General features: G+C 42.3%; 1 protein-coding gene across 1 annotated transcript in view; it reads left to right on the top strand.

Moving 5' to 3' along the window:
- Positions 1-14635, top strand: part of LOC310786252 (low-density lipoprotein receptor-like) — a gene marked incomplete at its 5' end in the record, with an annotated part of 45901 nt that overhangs the window by 18176 nt on the left and 13090 nt on the right. Inside the window, 5 exons of the mRNA XM_083647412.1 lie at positions 271-454; positions 10485-10700; positions 13139-13257; positions 13694-13833; positions 14304-14445. Coding sequence (XP_083503538.1) covers positions 271-454; positions 10485-10700; positions 13139-13257; positions 13694-13833; positions 14304-14445 — 801 coding nt within the window. The remainder of the gene's footprint in view (positions 1-270; positions 455-10484; positions 10701-13138; positions 13258-13693; positions 13834-14303; positions 14446-14635) is intronic.

Raw genomic sequence — 14635 nt, 5'->3', positions numbered from 1 at the left:
TGCTAGTTCTCATGAAGTTCCAGCGTGTAAAGTAAGGCCCGTGTATTTATCCCAGAGGACTGGAAGGCTAGAGAAAAATGGTCTCAAGGTGTTTGTTCATGCAAAACCTTTTCGTCAACTCGCTTGAGCACCAGCCGGTGCTTTGTAATGTTAACCATTGATCACAACCTCTTTCCCCCCATAGAAGGTATATGATATATATACTGTACAGTAAGTGTGGAATGATGGATAGTGGACCCAGTGACATCTCGGTTATTTGCGTTTTTGCAGGAGATGTGGCCCGGCTGGTTCTCATCAGTTCTGAAGGCATGCGATGGCTCAGCATCAGTGGTGCTGAGCACAGGGAGCTGGCCACACATTTACCAGGACCAGGACCAGGACCAGGACCCATGACTGCCTCTGCTCTCAACCGCACGCTGTACTTTGCCCACAAAGGACAAGGCTCCATATTTAGGTAAAAGAATGGAGCTGGAACTGTAGCAGCTGATTCCATTAAGACACCTCTTTTTTACATACCAAAGCCAAATGGATGGTGTGGTTCCTGCTCTCGGTTAAAGCTGCACGAGGCAACTTCTTCACACTAGCTACCAGGGTGGGAATTAACATGGAGGCCGTTGCCCCTCCCTCTGGCCGTGATGCCCTGAGATCCCTAAGGCCACCTTGGCAGTGCTCTGCTACCAACCTGCTCCTGTCAGTTGCGTTAAAAGCGTCAGTGGTCTCAGTTTAATGTAGCCTGCACTATGCAAAGGATGTGTCATTGAGTGCGTTTACATGCAAACAATAAACGGATAACTGAGAATAATCAGTTCATGGCAATAATCTGATTTCTGCGTTTACATGCACTTTAATAATCCGACAATAGGAAAAACCCGGGTTTACATGATTCAGTCAATTAGTCGGATTTCTCTCCAGAAGGCAGCGGTAATTCCGCAATAAAACAACAAAAGACACATTTTCATTACTTCTTTGTCCGGCTCGGAGGATGCGAAAATTTGTTTGTATCTCGTTGTCTAACTAGGGAGGCGTCGCTTTGGAAGTGTGAATCTGTCATATATTTCCAACTTTACCAAGCATAGAGCAAAGAGACAGGCAGGCGACTGAAGCATGTCAAATAACATGAACGATACAGATCTTGACCCAACTGAATTTAAATAGCTGTCAGAAAACGGAGAGAATTAAGGTCTTTAGTGGCGGATAACTTGTGTTTTGAACAGCTGAGTAGGCTACGTTTTGTTCGTGTAAATCTTTTTAATCCGTCATCTGAAAGAAATCGTCACACACAGATCACGGCTTGCACACTGAGTCCAATGCGTTTTATTAATGCGTCGTTCTATTCGCAATTCGAGACAAATATTCATCATCTCCTGTATCCACATTACAACATAGCAGTGCAGCAACGGGGAGGCAGCAGGTCGGGAAACGCCTGTTGCAGGAGCTCCGTGCTGCTCACCTTCATCTCATCAAGGAGGCCGGGGAGAAGAAGCAGAAAGGGGCCAGTGAGTGAGTGAGTGAGTGAGTGAGCAGCGCGCGTCTCCAGCTGCCTCTCTCTCCCGCAACGTGTACATGCGCAGATGTATAAACCCGAAACAAAGCTGGTTATGCTGTATACATGCAGAGAGAAGACCGATTATTGGCCAGAAACCTAGGTGTGTTTATCAGTTTTCTCTTAACCCGTTTATGACTATAAACGGATAAAGCTTATGTTGTATGCGGTGTATGCTGTTTACATGACCACTTGAATAATCGGGTAACTCCGGAAATCTGCTAATAAACAGTTTACTGTGTGCATGTAAACGCACTCATTGAATCATTTTAACACACATTTCAGAAAAACCGCTCTTCACGATGTCAATAGAGCAATGGCCTTTGTGCCTTGGCAGTTTGCCTTGTCCCCTAAAATGACGAAATTACCACCCTGCTAGCGACTCCAAATGGCAACTTAGAAGTACCGTACATTTCTGAAGACGTTTTTCATTTCAGGACCTAGAAATCCTGTAATGTGACGCCACTGACTCGCACACATACGTTTACCAACAGTCTGTGATGCTTTATACAAAAGGAAAGCAAAGTGTTGAGAGGGATAAGTAACTATGTCACATTGGTGAGTCCAGCTTTCTGTGGACAGAGCGTGTGGCTCACTGCTGTTTAGGAAACAGCTTGGATTTCACATTTAAGCTTTCCCACCAGTGACAACACTCAACACCACAATCTCATATTGCCAAATAGGACAAATCTATTGTCCCTTAATTACAGGGAATGCGACACTCTTCTCTACTGCTTGAATTACGCCAATAAGCCCATTTGAATTGCTGGCAGGTGGGACAACAACAACAAAAAAAACAAAATGACAACCAGTAACACAAATGACACTAAAACTCAATGAGATGTATGGACTCAATGCAAAGACTGATGATCAAAGACGGACCGCAAACTTAAAGGTCCACAGTATTTAAAGGCAGTGCCGCAGGAGAAATACCTGAAAAGTAGAAAACGGCATGGCCCAGTTTTTCCATCATGCTGTCTTTTTGAATGTGTTGAGGTCAAAGGTCAGAGAACCAAAACTGTTTGTGGGACAAAGTTGTTGTTTTTTTGTTTTTTACCTGACCAATTTTCCATCATAACAAGGGAAGGCATTCTGCAGCTCATCAGTGGGCACAGCGAATAGGCCAAGTCAGAATAGCTGAACTCCGCCAAACAATAGCTGTTTTAAATGAAAAAACTTTTTAGTTTGACCTCAGACCCGGTAGTACCCTCCTTCGAGATCCACCCGGCCTAATTACATGAAGGTCTTTGTTGACACATGGATATGATTGACTGCTAAGTCAATTTAATGAGGATTTGAGGGAAAGAGCCCTCATTCAAATTGACTTAGCATTCATAGACTCCATAGGCTCCATGGGAAAGGGATGGGCTCCTTGTTTTTGGCCATATTATTTGACATCCATACATTTCTTTTGTTACTGACTAACAGTCCACAACCCAAACTGTGTTTGCAGTTGCACCCCTCTGGAAAACCTGTTTGTCTCACCAACCTGTAATGAGAGAGAGAGAGAGAGAGAGAGAGAGAGAGAGAGAGAGAGAGAGAGAGAGAGAGAGAGAGAGAGAGAGAGAGAGAGAGAGAGAGAGAGAGAGAGAGAGAGAGAGAGAGAGAGAGAGAGAGAGAGAGAGAGAGAGAGAGAGAGAGAGAGAGAGAGAGAGAGGCTCCCAATGTGGGGTCCTTGAGGGATTCCCATGGCCCCACAGAGAAATGAGGAATAATTGAATGTCACTGTTACTGCATTTGAAGGTAGACCAATGAGAGTCTTCCAATTAAAACCTCATAAGATAGGGGTCAAAATCCTATTAAATGCGGTTTGGGGTTTGTATATTTGGAGAGGTATCACTATGTTTGATCAATGGAAGCTTTCTACAATTACAAAAGAAGACAGTATACGCATTGGTGGTTATAACCTCAGTAAGAATTTGACCATGTCAACGCCATGGTCACTGACTACAAACAGAATTTCACTCCAGGGACAAATAAAACGAGCTTGAAAGCACAGCCTTTGTTGAGGCTTTACGGGGAACAATAACTTCTCATATAACAATATAACTTCTAATTTTTATTTACCCCATATTGGAGGCCTGTTGCTACCCACTCCTATAGTCAATGTTTAGTTAATGGTTAAAGTCGAGCTGAACTTTTTTTTCTTTTTAGTTCAAATACCTGGGTATTCAGTGCACCTATTTATTAATGTATGCAAAAAAAATCACAAAAATCAAATTTCATGACCCACCCAAATTTCTTTAGTTTTTCCACACTTTTTCACATCAATAGTTCATTTTTCAAGATTTCATTCATAACAGTAATCTACAGTTTGCTGACGTCGCATTGCACTGTCAAATTTCTACGCCATTTCAACCAATTATATCACGACATGGCAGCTGTCAATCAAATCTTCATTTCAGGATCATTTTCTCCTCCAAATGAAGGAGAAAATGGCACCTAGTGTCTGTAACCTTGCAGAATTTCTAGCCCATAAACTAATAACAACTTGGCCAATTGTATGTAACATACAAAATAAAGCAAACGGTAATGTCTAATAGTGCAAAGAAATGTAAGTGGCTTGTTAAAATTGCATTCCAGGATAATGTTAGTTAACGTAGTTAAGGCCGAATTCAGACCCCGGCCCCTCGGAGATTCCAGGCTGACAGGCTGCACTCTCCGCTCTGCTCCACACTAGGGCTGTCAATCTCCCTCTATAATCAAATTCGAATTTCAGTGCTTTATACATTTTAATATTCGAATTATATTCGAATATTTTAATTAATTTTTAATTGAATAAAAAAAAAAAAAAAAAAAAATTTGGTCTGAGTGAATTGTTGTCTTCTCTTATGTTATGTTCTGATTCTAAATATAGCTGAATCTTTGGGTTTGACCAAGTAAAACTTTTTCTAAGCATTTTACCAAATGTAGATGAAAAAGTGAATGGTGGATGAATATTCAAAATAATATTAGGCTTATCACAAATAGTCCAGCAATGATGTTTATTTAAGAAAACATGTTCCTTGTACAATGTACATACATTCATTGCATTAGAAAATAGGTCAGATAACCAGAGCTTAGTTAATATTCATCAGTGATGTATTGGTGCTGTCTGAAATGCTAAAATAAAATAATTGATAATAAAAAAAGACACAGCCTTTGTTTGAGCTCCTTATCAATAAACAAATAAGTAAACTTTGCCAAAACAACAATGAGCCATGAACAAAAAAAAATCAGTCACGTATTGCACTTAACACATTGACTGCCAGCCGTTTTTTTTTGCTGTAGGTAGCTTTTGCCAAGCCGTTTTTTGAGGATTCTGGCTCATTTTACAAGAGCCGAGGATTCTTTTCTGCTTGGAGTTTGTCAACACAAAGTTCACAAAAGTACTAATAGTGTCACTAATGTGTGCTTTCTCTGTCTAAAAGAGTTAGTTTGTAGAGTTAGTAGTTATGTAGATATTAGCCGTTGAGTACAGCATGGTTTTAGCGTCTGAGAGTGAAAGCTGAGATAATCGCAGTTTTGTGAAATTCAATCAAACAGGCAGAACAGTCACTTTAACCATTTATTTTTGGCATCAGTGAGAGATCAGACATCCAAACAATATAGTTCCGAACGCCCTCTCCTTCAACTCCTCCCTCCGTGGGCGTGTCTAGTGGCTTTCAGCCTGCGTTTGTCACAAGCGAGTGCTCTGCTGCTGCTGCTGCTGCTGCGAGTTTGAGCAGCCTCCCTCCCTGGCAGCGAGTTTGAGCAGCCTCCCTCCCTGGCAGCGAGTGTGGATAGGTCTCACTCGTCTCTTGGGTTTGAGAGCCCCGATGAAGCCCCGTGCGACTCTAGGCTTTATGCTGCCCACCCAGTCCATTTCTGGAACCCCCCACCGCAGCAGCGCGAAAGCGCCCCCGCCTACAGTATGAGAATGAGGCTCGTTCGTTTCTGACTGTAAAATCGCCAAGCCATTTCCTTGAGAATGGAGGAAGCAGCCGCGGGAGGCGGCTGCTTTTGGTTGACTTTCTCTCTGTCGGGAGAGGACCGTCGCCACCTAGCTGGTCGGTAAAATAGATTATACACATTCAATACTTCCAATATCTCCATAGGAGACGCGGGGGGCATTGATCCACGTAGCACCGTCAAAAAAAAAAAATCGATTTTTTTTGACGTATTAATACGTCGCTGGCAGTCAACCGTTGGATTATTTTTGACGTATTAATACGTCAATGGCAGTGAACGTGTTAAGAGCTACAGGTTTACATTCAGTATAGCAGCTTCAACAGTCAACTTCAGTTAACAATGAATGAACATACATTTTAAGAGCTACAGGTAGGTTTACATCAGTATAGCAGCTTCAACAGTCAACTTCAGTTAACACTCTTTTCTTCAAGTATGTTGTCAGAACTTGTCACTGTTCTAGTGTTCTAAAAAAAAAAAAAAAAAATCGTTTTTAAAAAATAATAATAATCGAATTTCGTTCATAATTATTAAATTCGAATAATATTCGAATATCAAAATTCGTTTCAACAGCCCTACTCCACACAAAGGCAGCTGGCTGCCTGCGGCTCTCTCGCGTAGTGCCACAACACGCTGAATCCCACTCGATTTGGGGGTGGAACACGCCAGGATTGGCCAAAGCCAAATCCAGTCCCCAGAATTGTCAAATCAAATCGACATGCTACTCTGGCCCGCCTCTCAACCTGTCATCTCAGACAAGTTTTGTTTTTCATTCTGAAACGTGACTCCGACCCACACGCCACTTGGGCTCCGTTGGGTTAATTTCGTCTTTAACCTTTTTGACTAACTTGACACCTCATTCATTGACTAGAACCCCATTTATTTTCAACTACGGTATTTATTTGTTCAGTGATGTAACACAGAACCAAAGTGATACACAATGATTTAATACTGGAGGAAAAAAGACACGCAAAGGAGGAAACCATAGAGGAAGCGAGAGTGTGGTTTTGAGTTACAGTTATTACAGTTAGTTATTGATAGAAAATGAGGAAGAGAAAAAAGGTCTTATAATGTGGGAAAACAGAGTTGTCAGACAGAATCTATATTTTAAACTTGTAATTAATCTAATTCAATCCTTCCATCTGCTGCTGTCTACCAATAATTAAGCCCACCAAAATTCTAAAGATGCAGGCCTATCTCTAGCATGAATTAAATAATAATTTAAAATGTTTATCACATGAATGAATCAAGACAAAAGCGTGGCTGGCTCTGTATAGTATTTCACCACACATGGCCCTATAGTATTTGACCACACATGGCCCTATAGTATTTGACCACACATGGCCCTATAGTATTTGACCACACATGGCCCTATAGTATTTCACCACACATGGCCCTATAGTATTTCACCACACATGGCCCTATAGTATTTCACCACACATGGCCCTATAGTATTTCACCACACATGGCCCTATAGTATTTCACCACACATGGCCCTATAGTATTTCACCACACATGGCCCTATAGTATTTCACCACACATGGCCCCTATAGTATTTAACCACACATGGCCCTATAGTATTTCACCACACATGGCCCTATAGTATTTAACCACACATGGCCCCTATAGTATTTAACCACACATGGCCCCTATAGTATTTGACCACACATGGCCCTATAGTATTTAACCACACATGGCCCTATAGTATTTCACCACACATGGCCCTATAGTATTTCACCACACATGGCCCTATAGTATTTCACCACACATGGCCCCTATAGTATTTCACCACACATGGCCCCTATAGTATTTAACCACACATGGCCCTATAGTATTTCACCACACATGGCCCTATAGTATTTCACCACACATGGCCCCTATAGTATTTCACCACACATGGCCCCTATAGTATTTCACCACACATGGCCCTATAGTATTTAACCACACATGGCCCTATAGTATTTCACCACACATGGCCCCTATAGTATTTCACCACACATGGCCCCTATAGTATTTAACCACACATGGCCCTATAGTATTTCACCACACATGGCCCTATAGTATTTCACCACACATGGCCCCTATAGTATTTCACCACACATGGCCCCTATAGTATTTCACCACACATGGCCCTATAGTATTTGACCACACATGGCCCTATAGTATTTGACCACACATGGCCCTATAGTATTTGACCACACATGGCCCTATAGTATTTCACCACACATGGCCCTATAGTATTTCACCACACATGGCCCTATAGTATTTCACCACACATGGCCCTATAGTATTTCACCACACATGGCCCTATAGTATTTCACCACACATGGCCCTATAGTATTTCACCACACATGGCCCCTATAGTATTTAACCACACATGGCCCTATAGTATTTCACCACACATGGCCCTATAGTATTTAACCACACATGGCCCCTATAGTATTTAACCACACATGGCCCCTATAGTATTTGACCACACATGGCCCTATAGTATTTAACCACACATGGCCCTATAGTATTTCACCACACATGGCCCTATAGTATTTCACCACACATGGCCCCTATAGTATTTCACCACACATGGCCCCTATAGTATTTCACCACACATGGCCCTATAGTATTTCACCACACATGGCCCTATAGTATTTAACCACACATGGCCCCTATAGTATTTAACCACACATGGCCCCTATAGTATTTCACCACACATGGCCCTATAGTATTTCACCACACATGGCCCTATAGTATTTCACCACACATGGCCCTATAGTATTTCACCACACATGGCCCCTATAGTATTTAACCACACATGGCCCCTATAGTATTTCACCACACATGGCCCTATAGTATTTCACCACACATGGCCCTATAGTATTTGACCACACATGGCCCTATAGTATTTAACCACACATGGCCCTATAGTATTTGACCACACATGGCCCTATAGTATTTCACCACACATGGCCCTATAGTATTTCACCACACATGGCCCTGTGTAGCTCAGTAAGTAGAGGTCTGAAACTAACACTACCATGGTCAGGGGTTCCATTCCCAATGTGGCTCAAAGGGTAGAGCAAGGCTATCCTGGTTCCAGGATGTTGAAATCACCCCTTATCCAAGATATTATCTTTCCAACATTTTTTTTGTCAAAATCGTACGACATTCTTGGTGGAGTTGCAGTAGCAGCAATTAATTAGCCTATTGCAGACTCACTTTTAGATGAGTCTCCTTTTATCGTTAAAATAAAAAGTGCTCTGAGAATGCATTATTTGGCCTCTGTCCGTACTGTTTATGTGGGCCGCGGACATTTTTGACATTTTCAAGTGGGTCATGAGTCAGAAAAGGTTGGGAACCGCTGATGTAGGAGGCTAACTGACTGCAGCCTCAGTGTGACTGATGTAGAGGCTAACTGACTGCAGCCTCAGTGTGACTGAACGCTAGAGCGGCCGGACGCATCGGTCACTGTGATCAGTTCAGATACGCCGGTCATTGTGATCAGTTCAGATATGTCGGTCACTAGTGATAGGTTCAGATATGTCGGTCACTAGTGATAGGTTCAGATATGTCAGTCACTAGTGATAGGTTCAGATATGTCAGTCACTAGTGATAGGTTCAGATATGTCGGTCACTAGTGATAGGTTCAGATATGTCAGTCACTAGTGATCGGTTCAGATATGTCAGTCACTAGTGATAGGTTCAGATATGTCAGTCACTAGTGATAGGTTCAGATATGTTGGTCACTAGTGATAGGTTCAGATATGTCAGTCACTAGTGATAGGTTCAGATATGTCAGTCACTAGTGATAGGTTCAGATATGTCGGTCACTAGTGATAGGTTCAGATATGTCAGTCACTAGTGATAGGTTCAGATATGTCGGTCACTAGTGATAGGTTCAGATATGTCAGTCACTAGTGATCAGTTCAGATATGTCAGTCACTAGTGATAGGTTCAGATATGTCGGTCACTAGTGATAGGTTCAGATATGTCAGTCACTAGTAGGGGTGGGGGGGAAAATCGATACACCACAGTATCGCGATATTTTGCCTGACGATATTGTATCGATATTTGGACGCCAAGTATCGATATTGTAAAAAAATAAAAAAAAAATGCAGGCCATGCCAGGCCACCGGGCTACTATAAACTTTAGTTCCAAGGCCAGCAGTAAACAAACGGTAGCATATTTTCATTTTGTTTTAACAGTAACAGTTTTGTCATAACAGTCATTTACAAATTCCCCAGTTACTGAATGGGCTGCACAAAATGTTTTGTGTAAGTGAAGTGAAGTTGCAAAAACTACATAAGTACAGTAGTCCACACACACATCCAGTTAAGGTGGACTGTAAGTAGACTGTAACAAACAGTTCAGTTTGTCAGGTGCATGCAACTATGACATGACTTTATGAAAGTTGTTGGTCTCTCTACTTGACAATGTTGCTGCATGAAGTCAGATGTACAGACTGAACAATTGTTCTTATATAAACCAGATGTTGACAAAGTTTTCCTTTGGGGACATAATTTGCAGTTGAAAAAGTAAGAAATCGCAATATATCAAAATATCGCAATATTCAATATATCGCAATATCGATATATCGCAATATCGAAAATATCGCAGTATCGCAATACTATCGTATCGTGACTCAAGTATCGTTTCAGTATCGTATCGTGGGCATCTGGTGATTCCCACCCCTAGTCACTAGTGATAGGTTCAGATATGTCAGTCACTAGTGATAGGTTCAGATATGTCAGTCACTAGTGATAGGTTCAGGTCCATCACTATTGGTTTCAGGGGAAATCAATCCCGCCCCCCACACAGACACACAAAGAAAAAGGCTAACAAGGAGGTAATCTCAGGTTGAATAATGAACCTGAATATCAGGCTAGAGTACTGACACTAGAGGCTAGAGGCACTGACACTGCCAGATGTAGGACTTTGATGAATAAAACGTGTCTGTCAAAAGGCATATGATGTTATGTACAGTATTTTAAATCCTCTCAACCTGGATGTTTTCCCCAGGGTCAACATGGATGGGAAGCCCCAGCAGCCCATGTTGGTGCTGAAAGGTCAAGGTTCAGTGACGGGCCTGGCAGTGGACTGGATCCACCAGCTCCTCTACTGGACCGATATAAAGGATGGTTCTGTTAATATAGGCCTGCTGGGCGGCTTGGCACAGCGGCCGCTCATCAGAGGCCTGGACAAGCCTACCGCCGTGACTGTGGAGCCTCTCCTGGGGTAGGTGGGACCAGGAATGGGATTTATGCATCCAGGTAATGGTGTTATTCCAACATACTCGTGTTTTGTTCAGTGGCTTGTTCAGGTTTTCTTCTGCCCATGCACATGCCCTTAAATGATTGTAGTCTCAGAAGGTTGATAAATACAAGCCTTTCAAACGTTTAGCTATCCAGGGAAGGGTGGTGCTGAAAATGCCTCATGCGTACAGTACCACTACACACAATCACGTTTGTTGGGTACTCAGCCCAGTGGCATTCATTCTAAATCTGTGCAAAAAATTGGAGCACTGGCTGCCCTTACAACGAAATGCACAATCCTTGTGAACTGGAAATTGTTTTAATTTGGATAAGGATTTTCTGAACCTTTTAAACATGGAAAAGGTGGCATCATCTCTCCTATCGTTAGATCAGGGGGTGAATGGCTTATGGAACATTCTGGACTCAAAACATTTTGCAATTCTCCCTTTGTAACACAACATTAACTTTTTTTGGTTGTTGTTTTTTCTCCTGATTTTGCAATAATGTAAAGGGCGCAGAGGGGAAGGTCAAATACTAGGTAAAACCTAGAATATAGCTGGCCCGCAGTGTTGCAGGTAAAACCTAGAATATAGCTGGCCCGCAGTGTTGCAGGTAAAACCTAGAATATAGCTGGCCCGCAGTGTTGCAGGTAAAACCTAGAATATAGCTGGCCCGCAGTGTTGCAGGTAAAACCTAGAATATAGCTGGCCCGCAGTGTTGCAGGTAAAACCTAGAATATAGCTGGCCCGCAGTGTTGCAGGTAAAACCTAGAATATAGCTGGCCCGCAGTGTTGCAGGTAAAACCTAGAATATAGCTGGCCCACAGTGTTGCAGGTAAAACCTAGAATATAGCTGGCCCGCAGTGTTGCAGGTAAAACCTAGAATATAGCTGGCCCGCAGTGTTGCAGGTAAAACCTAGAATATAGCTGGCCCACAGTGTTGCAGGTAAAACCTAGAATATAGGTGGCCCGCAGTGTTGCAGGTAAAACCTAGAATATAGCTGGCCCGCAGTGTTGCAGGTAAAACCTAGAATATAGCTGGCCCACAGTGTTGCAGGTAAAACCTAGAATATAGCTGGCCCGCAGTGTTGCAGGTAAAACCTAGAATATAGCTGGCCCACATTGTTGCAAACTCTTTTCCAGCTCAGAAAGCCGATAGAAGTTGCCAAATGGCGTCACATGATAATATGCATATCAATATATAAGGTTGCACCGTGGCGTAGTCCGCATTAATATTAGGGCAAATGCTTCGACTATGGAATAGACTCGTGAGGATGTCTGATCAGAGAATCACAAAAAAGATATTGAATTGGGACATTGCCCATAGACGTCCCTGGGCAATTTAATTTAAATCTTTATTCTATTTGAACGATTTGTCATTTCTTTTTCATAACAGGTTAGTTTGTGATATTCGAGAGACTAAGAGTGATATGTTTCTTTTAAAGACAAATGGTCTGTTGATTTATGGTTTAAACCAAAGCTATGAACCTATCGTCTCATAAAAGACAGTTACTGTGTAGAGCCTTATGTAAAGTTTGATTTGGATAGACGAAAAAGGTCCCTGTGTGCTCAGTTATGCTCTGGGACTCTGCCCTTGGCACTGGAGACTGGTAGGTTTAATGCTACCCCTGAAGAAGATAGACTATTTGCTTTGTGACCTGTGTGAAATTGAGAACGAGATTCATTTTCTGTTCTATTGTGCAGCTTACGATGATGCAAGGGACATACTCTTCAGTAAAATGTCCTCTATTTATGTTGATTTTTTTGAGTTGGATGATTATGAAAAACTTGTGTTTTAAGAAAGTAACCTTTTTAGGAAATTGTATCTCTCAGGCCTGGGAGCAAAGGCAGAATGTTCTGTTTAGAAAGTGATGTAATGATCTGTTTTGTTGTTTTAGGCGCTTGTTATATTGTGATTTAGTTGTACCACTATAGCACTGGCCTATCTTGTATTGTTTATTTTGTATTTTGTGTGTCTTGTATACCCATGTGGGCTGGGCACTGTCAAAAGTGCATGACACAATGAATAAAATAATCAATCAATATTAACTGCTGACTCCGCCCACCCGGGCCAGATTCAGCCATATGCTGCTAACGATTACAAGTGGACCCTATCCTACAGTCCCTGCTCTCAGCAGGACTGTGGAGATAGCTGCCTTGTGAATAGAACAAGTCCACTGAGCAGCTCCAGTAAAACAGTTGGGTATTAAGCTTTGGGCCTTAAGACTTCTCAATGGCCTTTGTCACGGGCAGGCAGAGCATTCTGATGTTCCCAGCCAGTCCGGGAATTGAAGCAGTGACCTTCTTCCAAGACCCTTTAGTTTCCGGCCTTTTGCCTTTTTCCCTACCTTGATTTGAGGAGCGAGGAGCTGAACTTTGACCTTTAGGCTGTGTTTTTCACTCATTGCTGCTGTTTCCTCAGGCTGCTCTTCTGGGCAGAGAGTGGCAGCGCCCCCAAAATTGAGAGGGCAAACTTGGACGGCCAAGACAGGATGGCACTGGTCACTTCCTCCATACGCAACCCTGTCGCCATCTCTCTGGGTAGGTTCTGAAAGTCGGCAGCTTTAAGGGTAAGTTCTGGAATTCTCTGGAACTGGTAGGTTCTTGAACAGGCTTTTTTTCCCACACCAGCATTACCAAACTTAATTACTTAATTTTTTTAAATTGAAAAATAGAGACGTGCCAAAAAATGTTTAGAGCAGTACAGTGATGAAATCCCTCACCTGTCCTTCAAAAGTCATTCTTGTTTATGGTTCAGATATGAGGAATCCAAAGAAATTCCCAACTTCAGCTCTCTGTCCTAGCATCAACTCTTCACATCCTGAGGTTTTTGCACTGATATTGGTTTTGGCATTGATTGACTCAGTGACATTGATGCAGATACTATCAGCTAAAAAAGCAGGATAAGAACATAATAGCAAACATGGTAGCAGCAGCAGTCTTTATGTTATTGGATTTATTTTTCTTTCTTTCCTAGACATGCCTCGTAGGCTGCTGTACTGGGCCGACCAGGAGAAGCGGACCATCTCCAGAGTTAGTCTGGAGGGTCGTCACCGGAAAGTGGTGGTGGAGTCCAATGGCTATCTGGACCGGCCCTTCGGATTGGCCGTATTTGAGGTGCAAATCAACAATCGCATTTGGAGGGTTTGGAGGAATCATCATCTTCCGCTTCCTCTGTTCTTTGGAAGCTTGTTATTGTGTGTTTGTGCAGCACTAAACAAGGTTCCAGTGTGTGGTAAAATAAAAGGAACACAATAAACGTCAAAACACTGCTACAGTATAATAAAAGTACACTAATAGTACACTACTGACTCCATAATGCCCGTAAGTTCGTAACTCATTCAGGTTGAGTCAGCAAAAATTAGAACCATATTTTATTCCCAGCTAACGTTATTATTATCATCATCATCATCATTATATTATACATTTTATTTATTTATTTTTGTATTCATTCATTGCCTTAATCATGACATTTTGTGAGGAATTGTAGTGAGATTTTGCTTGCAACTTAACTCATCATCATCCTTCAGTTGATTATGACAGTTTGCAGTGAAATGACAATCCTGTCCCGCTCTGTTCTGCACCAGGGTTTTGTCTACTGGAGTGAAGAAGTCACCCGCTCCGTCTGCCGTGCGGACAAGCACAGCGGCAACCGCTTCCGAGTCCTGCTGAAAAACATCACCTCTCCGGGCGGCCTGGTCCTCCTTCACCCGGTTATTCAACCAGACGGTATGATGGTGCATCAATAAATCAATCAATATAATCACCATATTATACATAGTGATTCCAACATTATTATGCCAAATAGCTCAATGATTACTTGGCCAAGTGCTGAAGTTTCTGGCTTTCCGGCCGATATAATCTTGCCCCATGTTGTAAATTAAAGATACTCCCAAAAGCCCTGTGAACCTGTGACCCT

Source organism: Poromitra crassiceps (genome assembly GCF_964638095.1).
Source record: "Poromitra crassiceps genome assembly, chromosome: 12".
Lineage (NCBI taxonomy): Eukaryota > Metazoa > Chordata > Actinopteri > Beryciformes > Melamphaidae > Poromitra > Poromitra crassiceps.
Note: the sequence above shows the minus strand (reverse complement) of the source record. Positions and strands in the feature narration are given on the sequence as shown.